The 25995-nt window shown below is 39.4% G+C and overlaps 1 protein-coding gene across 4 annotated transcripts in view; it reads right to left on the bottom strand.

Moving 5' to 3' along the window:
• Positions 1 to 25995, bottom strand: part of AFF2 (ALF transcription elongation factor 2) — a 498347-nt gene that overhangs the window by 142266 nt on the left and 330086 nt on the right. For 3 of the 4 annotated variants that reach the window (XM_050775181.1, XM_050775182.1, XM_050775183.1), the window contains 2 exons: positions 13576 to 13612; positions 13161 to 13194 (listed from right to left, as the gene is read on the bottom strand). In XM_050775181.1, coding sequence (XP_050631138.1) covers positions 13161 to 13194; positions 13576 to 13612 — 71 coding nt within the window. Of the gene's footprint in view, positions 1 to 13160; positions 13195 to 13575; positions 13613 to 18765; positions 18853 to 25995 lie in introns of all 4 variants that reach the window. The other variant, XM_050775184.1, reaches the window with a different exon arrangement.

Below are 25995 nucleotides of genomic sequence, written 5' to 3'. Positions count from 1 at the left end.
TAGTACAAACAGCACTCACTCAAAAGACTCAGTGATGATGACCGCAATAATCATGAGCATGACTAATAAAAGTATTTATCAAAAAATTCCTATGGACCAGGCACTGTGATAAGCACTTCAATCATTTAATCATATCATGTAGGTGCTATTACTACCCACCATTTTACAGATGAGGAAACTGAGTGATAGAGAGGTTAAGTAACTTGACCAAGATCACATGGCTAAAAGATGGTGGAGCTGGGATTTGAACCCAGCCATTCCAGCAACAGAGCCTGTCCACTTCAAGTTCTGCATTGTATTTGCTTTCCAGCCACATACATATGCACACATGCATGCATTTATATTTCTCCTTACGATACTACTTTTAAAATATGGATTAACAAATATAAGAGTAAAATATATCAAAAAATAGTATTACTTCAGAGCAAGTGACACCTTCTGGATCTTTCTTTCACTTTACACTCAATAATATTTTCTGGTTATCTGTTGTGTAGTAGGTTCTTCCTGTACCGACTGCTGAAGAAATAGGGGAGTGGATACCACCACTTCCACTCAGGTAAATAGATTTGTGAAACTATTATGCCAGGAGAGTCAAACATCCTGCTACCTGTGGTTCCACAGTCCTCAAAGGTAGAAGACTGGTGATATTTGTTTGTAGGGCTTTCATGGGCATTCCTTGGGTTTAGAGGTATATCAGTATATCACAATTCAATCATCACTATCACAGTCCCCTTAGCACCCATGCTGACCAAACCAAAATGAAAAGACTCTTAAATGAAGTGAGAGGCAATTCTACCTGAAGTCTTCAGATAGAACTACCCCTCAAGGTACTCTCCCACCACTAGGTGGTGAGAATTCCTATGGCTCCACATCCCTCAGTCCCAACTACTTGATATTGTCCAACAGGTTTAATATTTGATATCTGTTGTGTGCAAAATAGTATACCAATATTCTCAGAGTGAGAACATCACTTCTTGTCTGAAATTCTGCCCTTCAGAGAGTTAAAGAGTCATTTTCTATGTGTGGTGTTAGAAGTACAAATCAAAATCCTTTTATGAGATTGTTGGAAAAAAAATAAAGAAAATAAAAAGGCCCAATAACAACAACAACAAAAATCCTGTTATAGAACCACAGATACAGCCACTACTAATTATAAAGTCAGACACCCCGTGATGTGCTTGCCTTGGGAAAGACATGCACAAAGGAATTCCTGAAATTGCAAGTGCCATTCACCCTCATGTTCCTGAAAGCCAAGAGACCCTATGTTGCTTGCTTCATTTCCCTGGCTCTGGGAGCATCAATATGATTTCAGCTTTTATGCCACTAAGCAAATCAGTGACTGCTGGCCCTCTTGATCTGAAAGTCTGTCATGCGGCTGCTCTGCATTCCCCAACTTCCCAGAGGCCTGGGCACAGAAATCTGTGGTTTAAAAGAGGTTGTTATTTGGACCCTGGGGCCACTGGGGTTTTTCTGGGATAGATCCCCAGCAGTATCTTCTCTCAGTATCATTATATCTTTACTGTGCATCTTGGCTTCTTGCCACTGTGAATACTGAGTATCACAGTTCTTTCTGAATAGCATAAATTGAGCTGAAGTTGATTTAAATTTCATGCAGAAAACAGCTTTGCTTCGAACTACAGCCATTTTTGTGTTAAAAATCCATCAAGATATAATCTTTTTGTCCCTCCTCCCCAAGACACACAAACTCTTTCTAGCAGATGGGAAAGGCAGATTATTTCAATTAAGAGGCTGTCGCTGACAATTGTATGCAACCTTTCTTCAAAGTTCATGGCAGCAGTGCAGTTTTACATTTCTTAGTGACTCTGTCAGGATCTAATTTTCAAGGTACGGTTACCATAGTAGCAACCTGAAATTTTAATCCAGTAGTAAAGGGCAACACAGGTCACCAGTTTCAGGCCCTCTTCAATATCAAAATTTTAAAGAGCTGCATAAAAGCATGAAGATAAAGGGTAGACCTAGTCCCAAATCCCAATCTCTAAGACAGTGAGATTATAAAACGTATGAGATTTTTCTAAAGTTTTCAAATTCTTCTATAAGCACTAAAACTATTACTAAATTGAACAATGTTTCCTTGGGTATAATTGAGTGGAAAAATGCAGTCACTCTTCTCAGCAGTGTGAAACATCCAGAAACATGCTGGGGATATCTAATTAGGAGAGGAGTGGCATACATAGTTATTGATTTTAAGTCTATTGCTGTCTGACAGCACTGGCAGTTGATCTTTTGATTCAAACTGCATTGACAAAACACTTTTGAAAAATAACGGCCCAGATTAGCAAAAATAGCACTCAACTAGGAGTCAAGAAACAGGACTGAGCTTTGGCAACACTATTACCTGTGTGAGCTGAGACGCCTCACTTAGGTCACCTGGGCATGACTTTCCTCACTTCTAACATGGAAAGAGAACCAATGAGAGTAGGTGAGTGCAAAGCTCATTCATGAGCTCATCTGTTGACGACACAATTCACTACAGAGTCTGAGTAATATATCATCTCTGTTTTATTATATGAAGAAACAAAGGCTCAGAAAAGCACCAAATAAATTCATCAAGTCACATGACAGGGGAGTGAGAGCTCTGGAATTTAAGCCACTCGGAAATAGATGCCCCACATCTGTGACCTCTCTAGGACAACACTGGCTCCCTCCCCTGTCTCCTTGCTCCAGAAATTGAGTAAAGACCAAATCTAAAAGATTTAACAATATAACAATATACATTATGTGTTATATAACAGTATGTGTAGAAAACACTAATGCCAAAGAACTAGAAAGTAGTAGCATTATTAAGATTATTTTGTTATTTTTCCTTTGTATTTAACAATTAATAACAGTTCAATTGAAACCTTATGTGGGTGAGGCAAATAGGGTATTAAAAAAGGTAAAAAAGATTTGAATTTTGTAATCCAAGAATCCTGGAGTGAAACTTCACCTCCCTCAACAACTAGCTGTGTGATCTTGAGCAAGTCATTTAACTGTTCTGGGATGAAATTTCCTTCTCCATAAAATCAGTTTAATCTTATCAATTTCTCAGAGACATTATGAGGCTAGAAGGTGATTAAACAGGTGAACCAATGAAATTGCACAGTGGAAAGAGCACCAGGCAGTCCTGACTTCTAATGTGACTACTGGCATTGGCTGTGCAGCCACAGGTGTTTGGCATTGTCTTTGAGCCCTTGAAAGGACAATCCTGGAAGTGATGATAGTGGTGACGATGGCAATGGAGATAGCGATATCCATCTCACAAGGTTGCTGTGAGCATGAAATAGCTGATGCTTATAAAATATTTGCCATGGTGCCAGGTATATAGTAGGTGCCAAAAGTGGTGGTTGCAATTACCCGAGAATACTGCTCACATCTAGATTGTTTTCTTCCTTTCTTTCTATACCATATGGTATACGAAAATTATTCTGGAGAAACCTAGAATGACCCTTTCAATTTTTAGATGGCCTAGACAATTTCCGGATATTATGAGCAATAGGTACTTTAAAAGATTTTTCTTTTGAAAAATATAAAAATATTCTATGTACTCACACCAGTTAGAATGGCTATTATTAAAAAGTCAAAAAAAAAAAAAAAAACAGCTGCTGGTGAGGTTATGGAGAAAAGGGAACACTTATACACTGCTGGTGGGAGTGTAAGTTAGTTCAACCATTGTGGAAAGCAGTATGGCGATTCCTCAAAGAGCTGAAAGCGGAACTACCATTCGACCCAGCAATCTCATTACCGGTTATATACCCAGAGGAATATAAATCATTGTACCATAAAGACACATGCACACATATGTTCATTGCAGCACTATTCACAATACCAAAGTCATGGAATCAACCTAAATGCCCATCAAAGACAGATTGTATAAAGAAAATGTGGCACATATATCCCATGGAATGCTATGCAGCCATATAAAAGAATGAGATCATGTCTTCTGCAGAAACATGGATGGAGCTGGAGGCTATTATCCTTAGCAAACTAGCGCAGGAACAGAAAACCAAATACTGCATGTTCTCACTTACAATTGGAAGCTAAATGTTAAGAACTTACGAACACACAGAATGAAGCAGCAGATACTGGGGTCTACTTGAGCGGAAAGGGTGTGAGGAGGGAGGGGAGCAGAAAATATAACTATTGAGTACTGGGCTTTATAACTTATTGATGAAACAATATGTATAACAAATCCCCGCGTCACATGTACCCCCAAACCTAAAAGTTAAAAGAAAAAAAGAAAAAAAAAGAGAAATATTCTATGTAGTTATAAAATTGAGATCTCCATCTGGAATTTTTATGAAGTGGGCTTCTTATGCCAAAACAAGTAACTCCAGAAATTAGGCAATGGAGCTGTCAGAGTTATAGGTTGCTAAATCGTTAGCTTCTACTTTTCTCTGGATACTTTTCTCTCACTTATTGCTCTCTCAGGGACCCTAGAACCTTTGACAAGGACAAGGCAGTGTACTATGGGGTCGTACTGTAGATCTTCAGTGTCAAAAACCCACAGGGTAGCAAAGAAAATAAATTTTATTCTTTTGGTTTTCAGAAGACCTACCCCGACCCCATCTACTCCATCCCACCTACCCTGTCCCAGTCTTGGCAGCATATTTGTAGATGTCAATCAAATAGCTTTGAGACTTTTTCCTTTTTTGGTCTTCATTGTTAAAGGGGGTGGATGAACCACAAATAAAGGCATTTGTCAGATTCTTCAACTGATTTTACAGCTGTAATTGTGCGTGCATCTGTGGTATTCTGCCAACACTGCTCCCTACTCATCAGTGTAAAATGGAAGGCTTTTAGCAACTCTGAGAAGGTGTCAAGAGCAGACCATTTAAACCTAACATTCCCAATAATGCAATTGTGGTAAAGGATCTGGCTGTTTGTGAGATGCTTGATAGGATGGAAAAACAAAATGAATAGTTCAGAAGCAGATATTTCTTCTCCTCTACTGCAGTCTCAGTTGGATTTTGTTTGTTTGTTTATAAATTCTAAGAATGATCCATGGAGCTTGTCTACACTGTTGTTGTATGTTCTTCATCTGGGCCTGGAAGACTTGTCAGGGCTCTGATGAGTTCTGGCCCTGCAGCCGTCTGGGGAATCTGGGGACAAGGCAGCATATTCTGAGAATGCAGAATCCTGGCTTCTAGTCCCAGCCCTACCACTACCTCTCCCTAGGTGGGGGATTTTAGGAAAATCTCTTCCCCTCCCTATGCCTGGTTTCTTTTCAATTGGCTGTCTAACAGGAATGCTGTGCCACTCACATGGGCTAATGTATTGTGTCAAAGTGTGTTAAAATTATCATTCACTGTGCACATGAAAAATATCTCTGGCCGAGCGTGGTGGCTCACGCCTGTAATCCCAGCCCTTTGGGAGGCTGAGGCGGGTGGATCACGAGGTCAGGAGATCGAGACCTCCTGGCTAACATGGTGAAACCCTGTCTCTACTAAAAAATACAAAAAATTAGCTGGGCGAGGTGGCGGATGCCTGCAGTCCCAGCTACTTGAGAGGCTGAGGCAGGAGAATGGCATAAACCCAGGAGGCGGAGCTTGCAGTGAGCCGAGATGGCGCCAGCCATTGTACTCCAGCGTGGGTGACTGAGGGAAACTCCATCTCAAAAAAAAAAAGAAAAATATCTGTGATCATAGCACTTTACAATGTAAAAACTGAAAAAAGAGTGTGCATGTGTGTATGTGTGCATCTCATTAGATCAAACAACATTAGAGTGACCTACTGTTCTGGGATACAGAGCATATGTATGCATGTGTGTGTGCATGAGTGTGTTATCACAACATTACATTCAATTATATAACTGAATTTTTTTTAACTTTGGTCCCTTGCTTATTAATTTCAGTGCCTTCCACCAGCATTATTTGCTTCACTCCCAGTTACTGTTTAAAAATGCTGAGAAGAATTTGGAAATATGCCACTGTGGTTGATAACAGATGGGGATATTTTTGAAAATTATTTCACCATGAGGATAGAAAGCCACTTTCTAATTATCAAACAAGTTGGTAAGCATGAAAGGCGATGGATGAGTCTCTTATAAAAATAGACCCAAATATCAGTTTTCTCTTCTCTTTAATGTGGCATGATGGACATTTCTGAAGGGATATGCCACCAACATCAATCTTACATGAATTTCATTTTTGTGATGGTCTAAGTTCCTTGCAGGAATAGATCCTTCAGCCTCACTGAAGGGAACATTCTAGAGTCCTGGTGACACAATCTGGATGCAGGCCCTGAGTTGAGGACAGATCTGTCTTCAGTGCCCATGTCAGCATGTGTAGTATATGCAAAACCTAACTCAGTTATAATATTTAGATCTAATACTTACCCTGTTTTAAAGCAAGACGGCATTGCCATTTTGGCTTGCATTGTGGTTAGTCGATTTTGTCCTAATGCCTGGGCAAGATCACACCTGACTGAAAATCAGTAAGGCCACCTCCAAATGACTCATAGGATGGCTTTAATGTTAAGTTAAGAGCATATGTTCTGGAGTCAGTCCTGTTCTGTCTCCCTCTTTGTTACTGTGCCACTTTGAGCAACTCACTCAATGTCTCTGAGCTGCGTTTCTACTTCTGTACAGTATAATGATGATGAACCCCATGGGATTGCTTGTAAGGAGAAAAATTGCAAGGGAAGTGCCTGGCACATAGTAGGCACTCAATTAGGACGAGTTCGTTGGGTTGCTGGCATTGTCGGTGCAAGTCTTATCTTCACTAGACCATGAGTTCCTTCAGACAATGATGTGCAGTGTTGCACCTTGAGTTACCAGTGTATAGCCCAGAGCCTTACATATAGTAGGTACTGAATGCATATTTGTTGAAAAAAAAATGAAATCTAGTAGAAAGGAAGAGATGTTTGCCTTTACCTAGAGAGAAAGAGAGAGAGGGGCAGAGGGTGGGGGAGAGGGAGAGAGAGAGACATTTGCTTTCAATTACAGAGGTGTCTCAAAAGCTGAGATATACAAATCCTATGATAGACTTAGGTCCATGAACACCACCACAAAAATCAGATCTAAGCTTTCAACTATGACGGCTGAGCCAATCCATCTTTGTTTCCAGATTTTGTGATAGAAATGTAAATCTACAGCTCTCTTTGAAGGGAGCCCCCATTTTAGATCTTGGTACCCATTAAGCCCCGGCAGCTTCAGTGCTTCTTGATGCAAACATTCCAAATGCCAATATTGCTTGTTGTCACATTAGCCAATATACAGTCCTCAACATAAAATCCTCTTGATGTCTGATTACTCTTCTCAAGGACCTCACACTGATTCATTTCAAACTGTGAATTACCTTTAATTCACAGCTTGAACAGGCTGCCAAATTTTGTTTTCTCTGCTCCCAGGTGGTTGCCCCTGATGCAGTGGAGAACTTCCAAAAATATATTAAGTCCTTAGGAAAAGTTGGCAAGCTCAGAGATGCAGGCCATACAAGACAAGTTAAAAGCAAGAGTTGCTATACTTCTGGATTTAAAAACCAGAATGTCTGCAACTAGTAAAGTTACCAAGATTACCAGATTATCAGGAGAGTTAGTTTGGCTACTATGAGTCTCAAACTGATTAGCAGTACTTTTTTTGTTTTTTTTTTGAGACGGAGTCTCCTTCTGTCGCCCAGGCTGGAGTGCAGTGGTGCGATGTCGGCTCACTGCAAGCTCCGCTTCCCGGGTTCATGCCATTCTCCTGCCTCAGCCTCCTCAGTAGCAGGGAGTACAGGCTCCCGCCACCATGCCCAGCTAATTTTTTGTATTTTTTATAGAGACGGTTTCACCGTGTTAACCAGGATGATCTCGATCTCCTGACCTCGTGATCTGCCGACCTTGGCCTCTCAAGGTGCTGGGATTACAGGCGTGAGCCACCATGCCCAGCTGCAGTATTTTTAAATTCTAAGTACCAAATCATGTATTCTGATTAAGAATTAATCTGATTAATAAAATAACAGTCATTTCTTCCTTGCCCCATTACACAGTCACTTTGCTACCAAAATTGCATACAAGTAGCAGATCAAACATCTACATGGGGAAGAATATATGAAATTGCTAGAAAGTGGGTTATTGCTCTGCAATAATGCATTGCAGTTCTTAAATTTCAAATTAAAATCTCGAAGGAAACATTTTCAATGATGAAAGCTTTGGTAAAAGGATGGCCAGGGTTGTAATGAATATCAATTAATTTTTAGTAAAAATATTTTCAAAATTGATCTAAAAATAATGTAATTCCTGTATTGGTTATAGCAATCTGGAAAACATTTTCACAGTCTTCCTATTCTCTTTGGTAATGAAATTTTCATAGCACTTACAGAAAACTTTAGAAATAATGACATTTTAGTTACATAAAACAGTTTTGACCCAGTTTTGTGTCATCAAAAACAGAGCAGTATAATTTCTTGTGGGACTACATCCCACCAGGTTGTAGGAATGCTGTGTCCAGGTACAAAAGGAAAACTTTGGCATACTAAATCCCTGAACTTATCAAATCCTGTGAGGAAGGGCAACTTAGCAGGATGAGAGGGAGCTTTGAACTCACTGGGCCCTTGGCTTGCATTCAAACTTTCTTACTTAGGAGCATTGTGACTCAGAGGGCTCTTCTATATGTTTGTAGCCAAAATATCCATTCAGAATAAGTGGGCATGACCAGTCTGTCTTCCTACTGGACTGTGTACACCTCAGGAGGAAGGACTATTATTCTAGCTTTGCTTTGCTCATCTGTAAGATGGGAATAATTTGGAGCACCTCCACGATGCCTGGCAAGTTTAATAAGGCAATGTACATAAAAGCACCTGACACTTGTTCTCAACAGCACAATAATTATTGTTTGTGTCTGTCATTCCTGTGATAGTGTAGTGCCCTTTCTTCCTAACTAGTGCTACAATCAAGGATGTCTTCATGTGACATGCATAACAACCACCCACATGTAAACTCAAGCTGGCCTCAACCAATCTGTCTCCATAAGACCTTCCATCAACTCTCTGATTCCAGAGTTGGGATGTTTTAAAACATATAGTTAATACCATAAGTTGGCAAACTGGTTTTATTAAAAAAAACAACCCAGCATTATGGCTATATTAAGATTTTATGGAAACTATCCAGGCATTCTCGACAGCATGGTTTAAAACACAGGAGCTGCTCAGTTAAATGGGGGTCTGGATGGTTTTCACCTGGACATAGTCCAAATGCTAACAACCAAGTTTTACAAAGGAGCTTGATATTTGGAGCTGCCATCTCCTCAACAGTACTCACAAACAAGTTAAGAACTAACTGGATGTACACCCTTGAGTTCATAGAACCTGCCTGAAAATCCTTTTCGGGGCAACTTAATGCATCTTATCTGTTCCTATCTATGATGGCCCATAAAAGACCAACAGGGTCATGCATTTGGGAAGGCCATTGAACTGACAGGTAAATGGCAAGATGTTATAATCCACTGGATGAATCAATCCAACTGAACAAAGAAAATCCAAGTTCTTCGGTTTGGTTATGTTTTCTTCCTCATTGCTCTTTAATAACTTCATTAAGAAACTACAGGTGGTAGGCACCTGTAGTCCCAGCTACTCAGGAGGCTGAGGCAGGAGAATGGCATGAACCCGGGAGGCGGAGCTTGTAGTGAGCCGAGATTGTGCCACTGCACTCCAGCCTGGGGGACAGAGCGAGACTCTATCTCGGGGAGCAACGGGGGAGGGGAGGGGGGGTGGGGGAGCGGGGGGTGGGGGGGGAAGAAAAAGAAAAACTACAAAGTAACACAATGTCTGGTGAGTCCATTCAGAGCCTGAATCCTGTCATTGAAATAAACAGATCTCTTTGAGACAAAATAGACAGACATGATATTACTGTGTAAACACACAATTCCACAGCCGTGAAAATCACAATTTCACCTTCTTATGCCCATGCTTCACCCTGTTTTTTGGGACAGAGACATTTTTGAGGGAGATTAGAAACACCGTTTGATTTAGAAGACCTAGGTGGGCCCTGTTCCAAGACTGTAACATAGCTCAGAATCATAGAGGCTGAGGGGTGGGAGACCAACTTTTCTCCTCCAGAAAGTATTGATGATTAAAGTTAAATGTATTTTTATGTTGCTAGATTTAATTACTAAAAAGTATAACTGCTTAAATTTGAACACTGACAAGTGTTTGTTGGTGTAGCTGCATGTGTAGACACATATACTCATTAATTTGTTTAATTCCCTTTAACAGACTCTGTCTGTATAGTTTAAAATAAAAATAAATTCTCCTGTGATTTAACCTCATATCTTCTGTATACTAGGTCAGTGCTTTCCCCCACAATACCACAACTGACAGAAAGGAGGGGATTAAACCTAGGTCTCCAAACTTCCCCAATTCAGTACTCTTGCCTCGTAAGCATTCAGAGTTCCAGCTGAAGCAGGTAGGATGTCATGGCATGAATGGACACTGATAAAAAGCACTGTATGCCAATGGAGTACACTGAGAAGAAAAATACCCAGTTTTCCAAAAAGCCAGTCATATTGTTGGGGTCAGGGTCAGAGACAGCAGTAATTGTCAAAAAGAAAGAGGGAGACTGGCTAGTTCCAAGTTTATACTCAGGCACACTGTGGCCAATGTTTTCAGACCTGGTGCCCATGTGTATAATCCTTATAAACAATGCATACTCCAATGGAAGATCTGCGTTTTGTCAACCAGGGAAAACAGGCCAAGATGAGGAAAAGTAATGAAGTGTCCCAGTAATTAAGGGATTCTGTTTTACAAGACTCTAATCTCTCTTTACTGCACTGTCAGGAGTGTGCTTAGGACACTTTCTGGCCTTGGGTCTTTCCTGCATCACGGCTGACTTACAGGCTGCTTCTCACCAAGGTGCAGACATTAGCAGTCTGTTTACACTCAGAACAATCTTAATCACCTGGAGGATTACCCTGCCAAATGGAAAATCCTAGGAGGTGGCTTAAAAAGCACACCGTAGCTCAATGTGGGAGAATGATAGTAATGGCTAAGCCAATAATTTGGAAGCTAAAAATAAAAATAACTTTATTACAATTCTGATCTGTCCTATGTTAAACCCATACCCTACCGTAAGAAGGAAACTTATTCCAGCTAAAATCTGATGGACAGTGCTTGGACTTCAGATTAAACAGACAAAAAGAGAGGAGCTCATTCATAAAATGAACTCAGTGTCTTCTAGTTTTACTGATGCTTCCTATAGAGTATTTTAGTTGTATTGACTACACTATATATTACTGTGCTGCGAAGTGCTGTTCTCTGGAAATGCAGCCTCTAACTATAAACCACAATTGACAAGTTTATTTCTGTTAGTTACAAACTACTGAAACATTGCATTCTACGGTATATATAGCAAGCAGCATATTTCACAGTGGGAGCCTAATACTCTTCCTTTAGGAGTAAGTAATTTTACACAGGAAAATATATTTTTATATATTTTCCAAGTTTAGAAACTTGTGTTGATTTTCTAAGCGCGTGTGAGTGTGTGTGTGTGTGTGTGTGAATCTTACTGACTTTAATGGGGATGAAGTGAGACAAGTGTGAAGGCAGGGAGGATTAGATCTATTATTTCCTAGAATAACAAGGGGGAGGGCAGTTCAAAACGTGATTAATGGAAAAGCTAAAATATACAGCATCAAAGATGACTTTGATTTTTGTGTTTTCATATAATTTGGTCCTTAAATCGGGATTATGGTTTTATTATCCCCTTCTCTTGTTTCTTCTTGCTTCTTAAAATTGAGAATTCTTGGTTGTTGAAATTGAACTTTGAATTAGAAGGCCCAGATCAGTCTAGAAAAGCAAATAAATGAACCAGTGATGGGGTCAGGCCTTTGGGGCTTTGCTACTGCCCTGCACCAAGAATGTAGAAATGCCACTTACTTTCTCAAATCCTCAGTCTATTTGGGAGTCATTCCCAGTTGTTTTATGCAATTATTCATGATCTTCCAAAAGGTGAGCAATTCACTTCAAGGGTGCCATTAGGCCACTTGAATGTCATAAATTATTTCATTTTGAAATAGTCTAAGTGTGTGCCTATTACACAAAAAATTGACTTCCATTTTCTATTATTAGGTACAAAAGAAGTTGTGAGAGAAATAATACTCCCTTGATACTCTCTTGGACAAATGGATATTAGAAAATCTACAATAGTTAATCTGAGGAAATTGGTTTCTCCAAACTCCTCCTTCAGTTAGCATTAATAAAAAATGAAGACAGTGCTGAGTGAATTGCAGGGCCCTGGCTTCTGAACTTCAACCTACCGTCATGTAATATCTTATTCCAGCTCTTCCTGGATGCCCTTGTTTGTCTTTAATATACAGGCGCCTGATGACCTGCAAATAGTGAGGTTTTGGGCTGACTGGCCATAGCAATCCACTCAACATTTCAAGTCCAATCATGGCTGCTTAGATTCCCTCGTCCATCCCAGTCAGTGGTGACTGAATATTGTGTACAATAATGTCTTTAGCTGATATTATGCAGCGTTTGAACAACTAGTTAAAATGTGAGAAACAAGCCATCTAGAGTTTTCCTTTTTCACTGAAATCACAGTTGTTTTCATATCCCAGGTATTGACCTGGTCTGTATTTACAAACTTAGAGAGCCTAATGGTGATCTCATTAACTTTTACTGTTACTTACTTATTATGGGTCCTATAATCTGTTTGTATCACTCCAAAATTAATATGCTAAAATCCTCACCCCCAAAGTGATAGTATTAGGACATGGGTATTTGGGGAGGGGATCATGACATGAGAATTGAGCCCTCATGAATGGGATTAGTGCCCTTATAAGAAGAGGTCTGAGAGAGACCCCTCACCCCTTCTACCATGTGGGATTAGAGTAAGAAAACAGCTTTCTATGAGGAAATGGTCCCTCACAAGATGCCCTTTATGCTGTGCATTGATCTCGAACTTCTGAGGCTCCCAAACTATGGGAAACAAATTTCTGTTGTTTACAAGCCATGTTGGTTATAGTATTTGTTATAGCAGCCCAAGCAGACTAAGACAATGGGAAATCTGATTCTCCCCCCACCCCAACCAAACTACATATTATTATGAGTCAAGGTTCATAATTTCAAGGAGCAGAGGAGAGAACATGATTAGATCAGCATTGAGGCACTGTTTCCTTGCCAGATATCCCCAAAAAGGCCTAATTTGGAAATCCAGCTACTCACGATTTGAAAGATACTGACTTTGTAGAAGCTCTGGTGGTTGGGTCATTCCACTCTGAAAAGAAAATATATAAACAATTACTGTTCATGTTTCTACTGTCAAATGATTATTCTGAATTAAATTGATCTCCAAACATGCAGTCCCCCAAGTTACCTTCTTGGGATAAGTAACAGATTTAAAAAAAAAAAAAAGAAGGAACCAATTAGATATATCATGGGACTGGAAGTCATTATGTTAAGTGAGAAAGGCCAGGTACAGAAAGACAAACTTTGCATCTTCTCACTTATTTCTGAGAGCTAAAACTTAACAATTAAAAAAACTTTTTGTTATTGTTCTTCTTTCACGTTTTAATGATTTTAAGTAGGAAAAAGGAAAAAATGAGGGAACAGAGAACATGGATGTTTGGACTAAGAAGGATTTTTCAAAACCACTTACTTTGTAAGGTGAATCCTGGGGTCAGATGCTGTGATTCCTACAAGGAAGAATGTATATGACACAAACATTAGTTAGATGACACAAGGAGAATAAGAGGCATGTTAATTATTGCTGAAGATGTAGTAGACTAATGTTTGCAAATAGGAAACTGCTGTTAACAATTCCATTAATTAGGCTTTTGTCTATAGCTCTATTTGAAGGATAAACATTTGCCAGCCAAACCTGCTGCAACATGATTATAACTGCCATTTAATCAAAATTATAAGTAAGACTGGTATCTATTTGGAAATGTGTGTAACATGAGAACAAATGACCCATATGTGTGAAATTGAAGTGTATAATTTCTCACTTAGCTGGAAAATGATGCCTCTAAAAGAATAAAGAGGAGTTGGTTCAAACAGATGATCATGTTTTTTTGTAAAACTGTAAACAAGATCATCATTAATAGATCTGCTTGGTTTTTCCCTTTTATAGAAACAGATCCAACTTTCTATGACACATGTGCACAGATGTACCTCATTTTGTATATAAGAAGTGTTCTTAAAACTGCATTGCAAGTCTGTCGAAGTATAGGAAGCAATGTGAAATGTTAGTGGACTGTGTTATTTAAAGGAATTTAAATTTGACTTGAAAGTCACATTATACACAATTCATTCACTGTTTTGAGAAATTCAGATTTGCACATGCTGCCTTGCTGGGAGTGTGGCACACCTGTGTGGATACTGACAAAACATGAAGGCAAAATCAGGGCACACATGGCACTGTGTGGATGGAAGATAAATGGTACAAACCGCAATACAGGCATTCCAAAAGTGGAGACAATGAATTCAAGTAAATACAAGAATTAGTTATATCAATTATTGTTTCAAGTAATCTATTTATTAAGCCTAATATTGACCCTCTGTAGATGAAAACTAGGCTCACAGCATTCTTTATCTTGTATAAAAAGTAAGCAAAAATTTTAACACTTTGCTTTAATCAAAAGTGAAATTTCCAATGTATTTAGTATGATTCTGTTGCTCCAGAGATTTATCTTCTGGCAAGATCACCACTCCAGAAGACTACCACAAACTCAACAAGAGGCAGAAAAGGCCTCTTAGAGAAAGAACTGTCTGTTGCAAAGCCCATATCGTTTGCTGCTCAGAGGCTTCTGTGCTCTCCCTGATAGAGAACTGTCTTTTGACAAAGGACTCAAATGATTCCCACTCATTTTCAAATCACAGATGGCAAGGAAGGGGAAATATTTCTAGAGGCATAGGCACTGAGAAAATTGACAGGTGAAAACCAATAGCAAAGGAGCCCACAAAAATGACACAGAAAAGTCTGAACTTAAAAAGCACAAGAATCTACAGTCATTTAATATAGAGGCAAGCATTCCCATCTGTCTTAATAGACTCCGAGAACATAATTGCAGCATAGTATAATATTACACATACTACAATAATTTACGCTCACAATAATATATAAGTTATCAAGAAAGACTAAAGCATGCTTGGCATAATCTTTAAAAGAAGTCAGGAAAATATTAATTACACTTCAAAATAATTTATATTGCATGATTCCTATAGAATAATAACTTTCAGTTATCCAATAATTTTAATTATCCAGAACATCTCATTTTCCAGAGTGTCAAATAAATGACTTGTTAACCATTTATATCTCTGTAACTATATACAAGTATTTTTATCTGTTACTATTTAAGGGATTTCATTACAAAGGTACAGGATGAGTTTAGGCTTGTATACCTCCAGGAAATTAAATGTCAAGTTCCAAAGTCAATTAAGCCAAATATCTGATCAGAGAGTAAAATATGTAGTCAGTCTTTGTACTGGTCTTATGCCTGAATTTTTAACCTTCATCCAAATATTTTGGACTTTACACCTAAACAATCAGTTCTTCCAGAGCATCAGTGCAACAATGTATACAGCAAACTGGAACATTATGTTATTCACCGAATTGGAGTAACTGATATATATTCTGGATGCATTTTTTAACGTTAAACTGAATTTCACATTTCTTTTTACTTTATTTTTTAATTTTTACTTTTTTTGGTACACAGTAGATGTATATGTTTATGAGGTACATATGATGTTTTGATTATTATGCATTGGATTTCACATTTCTTAAACTAGAAATCAAATCAAAACAAATGAAACACCTTTGTATATCACCAAAGTTACTTTACATACATATCCAACCCCAATTGGAAATAGCTTGGTTGTAGAAATAGTCTGCAGAGTTCTCACAGTAATTGTTAATGCACAACAAACAATACAAATTTATTTTAAATGCCTGATTTTGCTTTATGAATTTCTTTCATAGACATGTCATATACGTAATTTTTGCAGTAGAATATACTGATGCCAAATTGTTTTCACAAACTTATGAGGTTCTTTTAAGCAATAGCCTTGACAATAATCCTAAAATCAGAAGTTCCTAAAGGATCTAGATTCTAGAGCAACGGTCAACTAACTTTTCCTGCAAAGGGCCAGAGAGTAGATGCTTGAGGCATTGGGAGACATACCATCTCTGTCATAATTACTAGACTCTGCCATTGTAGTGTGAAAGCAGTCATGGACAATGCGTAAATAAGTGGGTGTGACTGGATTCCAAGAAAGCTTGATTTATAGACACTGACATTTGAATTCCACACTCATGCGAATATTATTCATAATAATATATTAATTTTCTTTTGAAAATGTTAACCCTTTAAAGACGTAAAAACCTATGGGCCATAGTTTGCCCACCACTGTTCTAGAGGATGTTTACCTCCAGGAAAACTTTATTAAACTTCTCCTGAGGATATTATTACTCTCTCAAATCTACTTGGCATGCACTTAACTCCCTTCCTTGTGAAGTTTTTCATCGTCTATGAGAAAACATGGTATTTTCAATTTGAAATTGATAAATAAGTTAAGTTGAAAATTTTCAACTGTATTTGTTTTAGTAAGCTTACAGAATCATCAACTATTTGAACTAAAAAAATCCATTGGAATTATATAGTGTACACACACACACACACACACACACCCCACGCCCCAATACAGATGGGGAAACAGAGACTTAGAGGAACTTGAACAGGACCACACAGCAAGCAAATGGCAGTGCCAGGATTAAAAACAGCTGGGAATGCAGCTCTTAAGACAGCACTCTTTCCTCTGGGCAAGCTCTGTCATGGATGTAAGAAACTGATGCTTTTTGAAAGGATGCTGCCACCTAGTTCTAGTGGAAGCACTGAGGAAAGGGAAATCACCTTTGTTGCATATAGGGATGGCCATGTTTTGGAAGACACAATTTGAACTGGGGCATCAGTAAGCCTGTGTGATAAAAGACATACAGAGAGACAGTATGACCGCTGGTGCCAGAAACACCTGGATCTAAATACTGGTTCCCTCATTCATTAACTGGATAATCCTGAGCACATTACTTAACTACCAGGTTTCTTCCTCTGTAAATTGGGGTAGTAAAATTAACAATCTCTTTGGGTTGTAGTGGGGATTAAATTCTTTACTATATATTAAGTGCTTAGAATGACGTGAGGCACATGGTGCCATTGTACGTGTTGGTTGTTATTTAAAATGTACTTTTCTTTCAAACCAACATTTTGGCAGGAATCAAATGAAACAGGAGTGGGTGTGTAGACTTCTTGCTTTCACCATTTTAGCCCACTCACTTCTACCTTTGTCATGGGGTTGATGGTAGCACAGATAATGGGCAGAAAATGCAAACTGTGCCTGATTCCAAATTGTGCACTTACTACAAAAGCCCATTTAAACAACAGTTCTATTGTATACACTTGCAAATGTCAAAATTGCAACTTGCACAAATTATCTCCAAAATTGGAGAACTCAGCTGAAAACACTGCAATTGCTGTACAAGTGTTGGACCTGAACTGGATGGATAACTCCCTTTGCTGGAGATGCCAGGGGGAAGGATAACAGGAGCCTAAAGAGGGTAGGTGAGAATGCAAAAATGAATAGCACACACCCATACTGGGACAGTGAGGTTAGCTGTTCATTTAGTTCTGATCTCTTTCATAAGTTAAGGAAGATCATTAAGCAAAGTTTAGACCAGTATTACTGTCAAAATCATGACCCTAAAATCTAAGGGTTTCTCCTTTGGGTCTTTCTCCTTCTACAAATAAAATCCAAACTCTTTGAGGTGGTATCTGAGGCATTTTCCAAAGATGCACCTATTTGCCCAGGTTTCCTCTCTTTCCACTCCCCATCACACAAACTTTAATCCTGCCACTTAAGACCTTATATCACCCACCATGCATTACAGCATGATCCCTCATCTCTCATGACCTTGCTCACGCTAGTCTTCTACATGCGGTATTCTTCTCTTGGCCCCTTCTTCACCCGTCAGAGTTTTAATCATCCTCTAAATGTTGCCACCTCAGTGGTGAGCACTTCTTCAACTCCCCACGGGAGTGTCTTGTCTTCTCTATGAAGACATTTACTACATTGTTTTGTGATCTACGTGATAGCATGTAGACGGTTTTTCTTCACCCCTAACTTTAAGCCCACTGTACCTTCTCAGTAAACAATTTCTGAATAAATGGATGGAAGGAAGAAAGGAATGGAGGAAGAAAGGAAGACATTATATATTTTTTTAAAGCATGTTAGAATATCCATGTCTAGGCATTTTAAAAACTGATGGCAATAAAGCAAATCTTACTGGGAGAAGGTAAATAAAAATAATATTAAACATTTGACAATAGAACTGCAGAAGGAAAAGCTCTGTCATTGTGATGTGGTGTTTTGTAAAGATCTGTCTTCTTGTGAGCAAGAACTGAGGTGATAAAAATGAAAATCAGTTCATTAAAGAGTATAGGTTTTGTAACTTAAAAATCTTGAACGTTGCTGTTCCATCATCTATTTGATATTTCTTAAGGGATTGAATATTTCTTATTCAATCTCTGTCTCATCTGTTCTAGACACAGTGACTTGGACAGTGGCAACACCCTATGGAGTAAGATATGCATGCCAATATCGGTGTGTATTTTGTCTTAAAGACTCAATTTCAATAAAAATTATTTTTATATTGCTATTCTGAGGGGCAAGAGAGAGAGAGTTGAGATTTTATGGCACTAGAAGACCAAGGCCATTTTTGTCACTGAGAATCCAACTGGAAGATTGGTATAATTAAAATAAGACAAAGAAAAATGCAGGAAGGAAGAGAACTGACCTGTCCTGGGATGGAAAATGTGTTCTGCTCAGAGTGTCCAGCAGTATGCATGGAAGTGAGAGGAGTAGGCCAGGAATGGGTCATCTCCTAATGAGGAAAAATAAAGCAACTTTATTTCAGGGCACATAAAAAATCAAGCCCTTTTTTGGCACTAAACAGGGTAGGTCCTTTATAAATACTAACTTAATTGACCTAATATTTAAGGTGAATTTAAAATCATTTGGACCATCCAGCAGATGCTTGCACACTGCCAGTGACAGGGAGCTTGCTACTGCTTGAAGCAGTCTGCTCCATGTTGAGACAGCCTGATCAGGTTATTTTTCCTTCTTTTGTGAGTTAAAAACTTGTTCCTCAGGAAGTTCTACCTATATATTGTATTTTGGAGCTGCACAGAATGCATCTCCTTCTTCTTTTGAATGACAAGCCTTCAGCTGTTGGAAGATAGTAATCCTATCCCCCAGCATTGTCTCTTCTCCAGGTTGAGACATTCTCAGCTTGTTCATTCATTTATTGGGAACCTTCAACTTTTCTTCTAATGCTCAATTTCTGTACTCTGTCACTATCTTTGGTGCTTCCAGGAGGAACTCCAGATTGCCTGGGGCTCTTCTAACTCATGGTATCCTGTTCCAGGTGTGATCTGTCAGCTCAAGGGAGGACAGTACTGTCACCGCCTTCTGATACTCATCTTCTCTTGATACAGCCCAACAGGTAGTGACCCGTGATGCACATACTGTGGGTTTTTCCATGCAAAGATGAAGCCGCTGAGGGGAATTCTTCCTCATTCATAGAGGTTACTATGTGATTGGTAGCCCAGTTCCACACAGCCATACACATAGACAGTGTATTTGTGAGTTCAAGTCTCAAAACAGGAAAAGCCCCTTAGGCTCCCATCCTCTGCTATCAGCAGGGGCACCCTCTCAGCTCTTTCAAATACTCAGTTTGAAAGAAGTGCTGCTCAAATCTTACTTGAGTCTTAGGGCATGTGGCCAACATGCTTTACGCTAAGAGCAAGGATAATTGAATCACATGCTCAAAACCCCAGCAACAGAAAGATGATAAGTTTTGTGAAGCAGGAGGGAGTCAGTATGTGTTGGAGTCGTCATTTTCTTATGTAAACATTAAGCATTAAAAAAGTCATGATAGAAATAAAGTAGGGATTTGGGGAGGGATGGAGGAGATCGAAATTTATGAAAGTCTTTTTTAATAAGTTACATAATACCTGTTTTTTTTCCAGTTTTTATAAGTAACATAATTAGTCATTTCAAAGGTAATATTAATAAGAACTCTCAGGTAGCACTAAAACAAGGTTTTTTTCCTTCTATAATTACTCAGTTCAAAAAGAGTCTTTGATGTATGAAGAGCTGTAATGCAAAGAGATACTTCAAAGATTCATTCGCAGTGGCACTGCTGAAGCAGAATTTGTAAGTATTATTCAGACAAGGATTGAATTTTACCTAGCACTATTTAAAAAGGAGGAGGTAAGTACATTAAAAATGCATACACAATTTAGAGGAGATACTTAACCTACTTAAGAGATAGACTACTTCCAAGTGTTTTTGAGTTGTGCATTTGTATCCAGTTGATAAAATTCATGACAAATCCTACTCATGTATTCATCAAAACTGGCCGCAAAGTAAATATATGTGACAACAGTTTAAAGTTGAATTCTAATTACTCTGAGTTTTAAAAATACTCAATGATCTCTTTTACAATTTAGATGGTTTTTCCTGATTATGGCTGGTCTCCAAAACAGTCAGATCATTTAAAATATATAGCTTGGGATGGGGGAGATGTTGGTATAAGGTTACAAAGTTTCAGTTTGAAGGAGCAACTTCTGAAGATCAGTTGCATAACATGGTGACTACAGTTATTTATAGTAATAATGTACTGTATACTTGAAAATTGCTAAGCCAGAGTTTAAATTGTTCTCACCATAAAAAAAGTATCTGAGGTGGACTGGGTGCAGAGGCTCACGCCTGTAATTCCAACACTTTGGGAGGCTGAGGTGGGCAGATCACGAGGTCAAGAGATCAAGACCATCCTGGCCAACATGGTGAAACCCCGTGTCTACTAAAAATACAAAAATTAGTTGGGCGTGGTGGCATGTGCCTATAGTCTCAGCTACTTGGGAGGCTGAGGCAGGAGAATTGCTTGAACCTGGGAGGCGGAGGTTGCTGTGTACCGAGATTGTGCCACTGCACTCCATCCTGGTGACAGAGCGAGACTCTGTCTCAAAAAAAAAAAAAAAAAAAAGTATGTGAGGTGATGGATATGTAAATTAACTTGATGTAATCATTCCACGATGTATATACATATCAAAACATCATGTTTTACCCCATAAGTATATACAATTTTTGTCAATTACAATAATTTTTTTCAAAATAAATAAAATATAGTTCATATTTAGCCAGAGTCAATAAAACAGCAGTAAGTCTCTTCCAGGAAAAGGAGTGTTGTCTGTTTTCAGCAACTACTGGGTATAACTAAATTGATTAGAGGCTTGGTTTTATCCCCTTTCACCACTGATTTTAGAGGTGTGTCTCTGGGTTTATTGAAAGGTGTTTCAGACACCGGGAAGAATCAAGTCACTTCTCAAAGGTGTACCATTTCCCCCAGGTTTTCTGTGTTTACTCGGAGGCAGAATCTGATTATCTTGAACTACCAGTGGAGTGCACCACGCTGTTAGCCAATCCACATGGAACTGCACAGACTTCTGCATTTACAATTACAACTGATTTCAAACTGTATTTGAAAATGTGAAATTTCATGAAACAGCACACTGAGTCCATGTTACCGCTGATGCATTTGATTACAGTAGGCAGGATGTAGTTGAAAGGAATATAATTTCCTGAAAGAATATCTTCTGCAAAGGACTCTGGAGCAAGCAAGCTCTTTCACTTCTCAAAATGAGTTAGACTTGTAAACTGTGGCATGCTCATGGCAGATATTCCATTGTTATCCTTTTTATTAACACTTGAAGGATATTAATCTATTTTATGTTCTTGCTATTCCTAAGATAAGACACCTATGCATTCTTACCCAACTTTACTAATTCTTCACCCAGTCATGAAGTAGGGATGAACCCCTGCTCCCAAAATGTTGCCACAGCTTTTATAACAAGATCCAATGATGAGTACCTGTATACAACACCAAGAATCACTTCTGTTTTAAGAAAAATAAGTCACACACACACACACACACACACACACACACACATCTGAGACTGGTCTGAACTTCCACAAAGAAGCACGGATTTATGTTTGGGATCCTTTGATAATTTGAGAGAGAGAGAGACAGAGAGAGAGAGAGAAAGCAAGTAGGGATTCATATTCTCAATGGGCAACTGAGGTAATGGGGGTTCCAAGAGGTGAGGTCACTTATACACAGCCTTACATTTAGTAGCAAGTGAAGGTTGATTACTGGTACAAGAGTGCACACTTTCCACTATAACAAATATGTGTCCCTTTGTAAGATTGACTAACATGGATAATGAAGAAAAGACTAAGGAATACTGTTTTATCTTTTAGTATTTAGCAAAGAATAGATGTCATAAGTGATAGAGCATTCTACATAACTTCTAATAATAGGAAGACACTTATATTAATGTGATATGAAGACTCCAAAGTCAAACCCCACAAAATCACAAAAGGCTCAATTTTCCACCATATTATCCATACAATAGGTCATGGCTAGGAGTCAAAACAAATCCAAAACCACTTGCAGGTATCCTTGCTTTGCCCAATTTAGACAAAAAAGCTGGGTATGCCACAGGCTGAAGGGCAAAAGACAGTCTATGTTCCAGGCTTTGCTAATCTCAAATGGATCCTGTACTCATCTAACACACAGCTTACCTGAATAGCTGTTATCTCAAGTAACTAGTATGTTGTCACAAGCTTTACCTTATTCACCTTTGTATCTCTCCTGCCTAGTGTGTAATAAGTAATTGGTTGGTCTTTTTGTACCAGAAATGAAACAGGCAGGGATTAGCCTCACACTCTTTTCACAGACAAGAAATCGAAGCACAAAGAGGTAAAGTGACTTGTCCAAGGTCACACAGCAAATGGCAGATCTGTTTGGTGGATTCTTTGCATTTGTTCTACTAATTTTTTTTTTTTTTTTTTTGAGATGGAGTCTCGCTTTGTCGCCCAGGTTGGAGGGCAGTGGCGCCATCTTGGCTCACTGCAACCTGCGCCTCCCATGTTCCAGCGATTCTCCTGCCTCAGCCTCCCGAGTAGCTGGGACTACAGATACGTGCCACCCTGCTTGGCTGATTTTTGTATTTTTTAGTAGACATAGGGTTTCACCATGTTGGCCAGGCTAGTCTCAAACTCCTGACTTTGTGATCTGTCTGCCTCGGCCTCCCAAAGTGCTGGGATTACAGGCTTGTGTAGCCATTATAAGCCAGTCACTGGGACATGGAAAGGATAAAGTCAAGGACCTCTTTTTGAAGTGTTCACTGCCTGACATGTGAATCACCTTAAGAGGGGAATGAGCAAAGGTGCAGAGAACAAGGTGGTGGGGAAAGTCACTGTTCTAGGCATTTGGAAAAGGCTTCAATAATTGAAGTGAGAGGAGCAGTGTTTGTGAGCACACATGTGTGTTATGTGTGTGTGAGTGTGTGTGTATTCCTTTTACAGGCTATCATTATACCTGGCACATAGTAGCTGTTCAAATGGTGTGTTTAGGTTAAGCATAAATATTAAGATACTTACTGCAAAAGAGCTCAAACTGAAGAGATGATTAGGGTGATTTTTCAAATGACCACCTTAATGAATGCTAATGATGATGATAGTTCACATATTTCATTGTTGTTGTGATACTCAGAGAGAGCCCCAAAAGCAACTTGGACTAAGTATTAAGATAGGGAGAACTTAACTCAAGCCTAGCTCTGCCAAAAGCTATGTGGGTGGCCCTGGTCAAGTTGCTTGTCCATTCTGGGCCTCAGCTTTCCTGCTTATAACATGTGGGCTTTGACTCGGATGGCCTCTAGTTCTCCCAGTTAGCAATACTGTTCATCTCTGATTCTACCTATTCTGCCTACCTCACAGGCTTGACATAAGGGAAAGCAAATGAATAAGTGTGTAAGGGCTTTGGAAACCATATAGTGTTGTACACATTCAAACTTCATTGCTACCAGCCCCACAGGTGTGGCTATGGCATTGTCAGTATGAGCCTGCATGCCTTGGCTTAGCAACCAGGCAGCTTGGGATCTGCCCAAGACTCAAGATGGAGCTTGCATACACCTTTCTCCCTTCCCTCTACTAAAATACCAAGAAAGTAATAAATTCAATTTTGGAAGTATTCACAAATTCTCATGATTAAGAATAAGCGTGAACAGCTGAGTGGCTCAAATAAAAATATGGTTGAATAGAAGAATACATCTGCAAAATCGGGTTCAAGTTTATCAATATTTTCACAGGAAATCAGAAGTAAAGGACAAACGAGTCATGGTAACTAACCTTGGTGTCTGACTTACATTGGAGGGGCCCTCCCTTCCTTGCTTCCTTCCTTCTTCCCTCCTTCCTTCAGTTTTTCTTTTCTTTCCTTCTTTTATTTTTTAGTTTTGCTTTACAGATTGCGTACTCCCAAAAGGTATCCTACTGAGTAGCTTTACAAGCCACGACAGACTAAGGATGAAGAAACATCAGCATCTTTCCTTCTCCAAAACTAAATTAAACCTGAAAACATTTATGTGAGTGAGGTCTTCTTATTACACTGCTGAATCTGTTTATTTATCTAAAGGTCCTTATGCATTTACAAAAACATATATGTGTGTGCGTGTGTGGAGGAGGTATTAATGACTTACCAGAAAGACCTAATTTGTTTGAATGAATGATTTAGACCCTTTGCATCCATGATTCTTGACAGTTCTGTGAGGAGCCAGAAATGAGGGAATGAAGCAGCTAAGCACCAGGTTGCAAGGGAATAAGGCACAAGGGCCCTTAGGATGCCTAGAAAGGGCTTCCCTGGGGCTAGGGTTCAGGAGAGCAGCAAACAAATCATTCCTTGGCCCTCAATCTGCTATCAATTGCTAACCGGCCTGTAGGATGCTCTGCTCCTCCCTGATAGGAGAGCAGAGCCAGGCAGGGGCATTAGCACCCTTATCTGCAGCAGCAGTGGGGCTGTTAATAGGAAATGGACAACAATAGCAGGAGTAGGGTTAAGATGGGTCCATGGAGGGAGCCACACAGCCATTTGTAAAAGGATCCAGGGAGCTGGATGTGATCTGCACAGGCTGCTGCTCCCAGTGTGGTGCGCCAGAATGTAGCCAGGCTGCTGTGCAGCCTCTACAGACACAGGAACTTGCCTGCTTCTCCTACTAGAGCCCCTCAGGCAGGCTTCAGAAGGACAGGGGCCCTTTGCTGAGGATCAGGGAGCTTGGCTATTCCAAATGAAATTCCCCCTGGAGGGAAGTAGGGCATGTGGGAAGAGTTACTGATCTTTTTCCTCTCAGGGTCCTCTCAGAGAGCTCTCCTGGATGTCCCATCTCAATGGGGGCATGGGAATACTGCAGTATCTCTAAGGGACAGCTACCAGAAGGGTAAGAGCTTGGAAAGCTCATCTCATGTATACATACACATTAAAGAAACAGGGAAAGTTTAGTCCACAGAAAAGGGAGAGTGAGGAGTGTCTTTAAATCCATGAAAGTCTTTCATATGAAAGACATTTGAGACCTGCTTTGTGAAACAAGAGGTTAGGACTGGCTGTATGGGTAAAGTTATCAGAGGACCAATTTTTGCTCAAACTAAGAAAATTTCCAATCATGTGAGCTTTCCGATCATGGAGCCTACTGCCTTAGAAGGCAGTGAGCAGTTCATCTCTGAAGGGGAAATGTCCTCTGCCTAGAGAAGTGAAAAGGGATTCCTAAAAGGTGGCAGAGTGGGTGTTTGGCGAGTGGGTGTTGTGAACCAACTGTACTGCTTTACCTAACCAGATAATCATACATTTCACTTCTGCAAAGTCAAAGATATATATGAGAAGATGCAAAACTGAATCTGGAGCAGTTGTTTTACATGACATGTAAACACGGCTGACTAAACTGGCTAAGGAAATTTATCATTCTCTCAGGGATGGGGTGGGGGGAACACGCTGAGGGGGAGCCTATTGTCTCACAGTGAGACAGCTAACAGCCCAATTTGTCTGATTGTTTGCTGAGCTCTTAGAAAATCTAACAACAGTGGAACCATAGAGTTTCCTGGGCTTGATCACTAACCATTCCTGCCAAGCTTC

The sequence above is a fragment of the Macaca thibetana genome, chromosome X (genome assembly GCF_024542745.1).
Source record: "Macaca thibetana thibetana isolate TM-01 chromosome X, ASM2454274v1, whole genome shotgun sequence".
NCBI classification, from domain to species: Eukaryota; Metazoa; Chordata; class Mammalia; order Primates; family Cercopithecidae; genus Macaca; species Macaca thibetana.
This window is presented reverse-complemented; position numbering and strand designations above follow the sequence as displayed.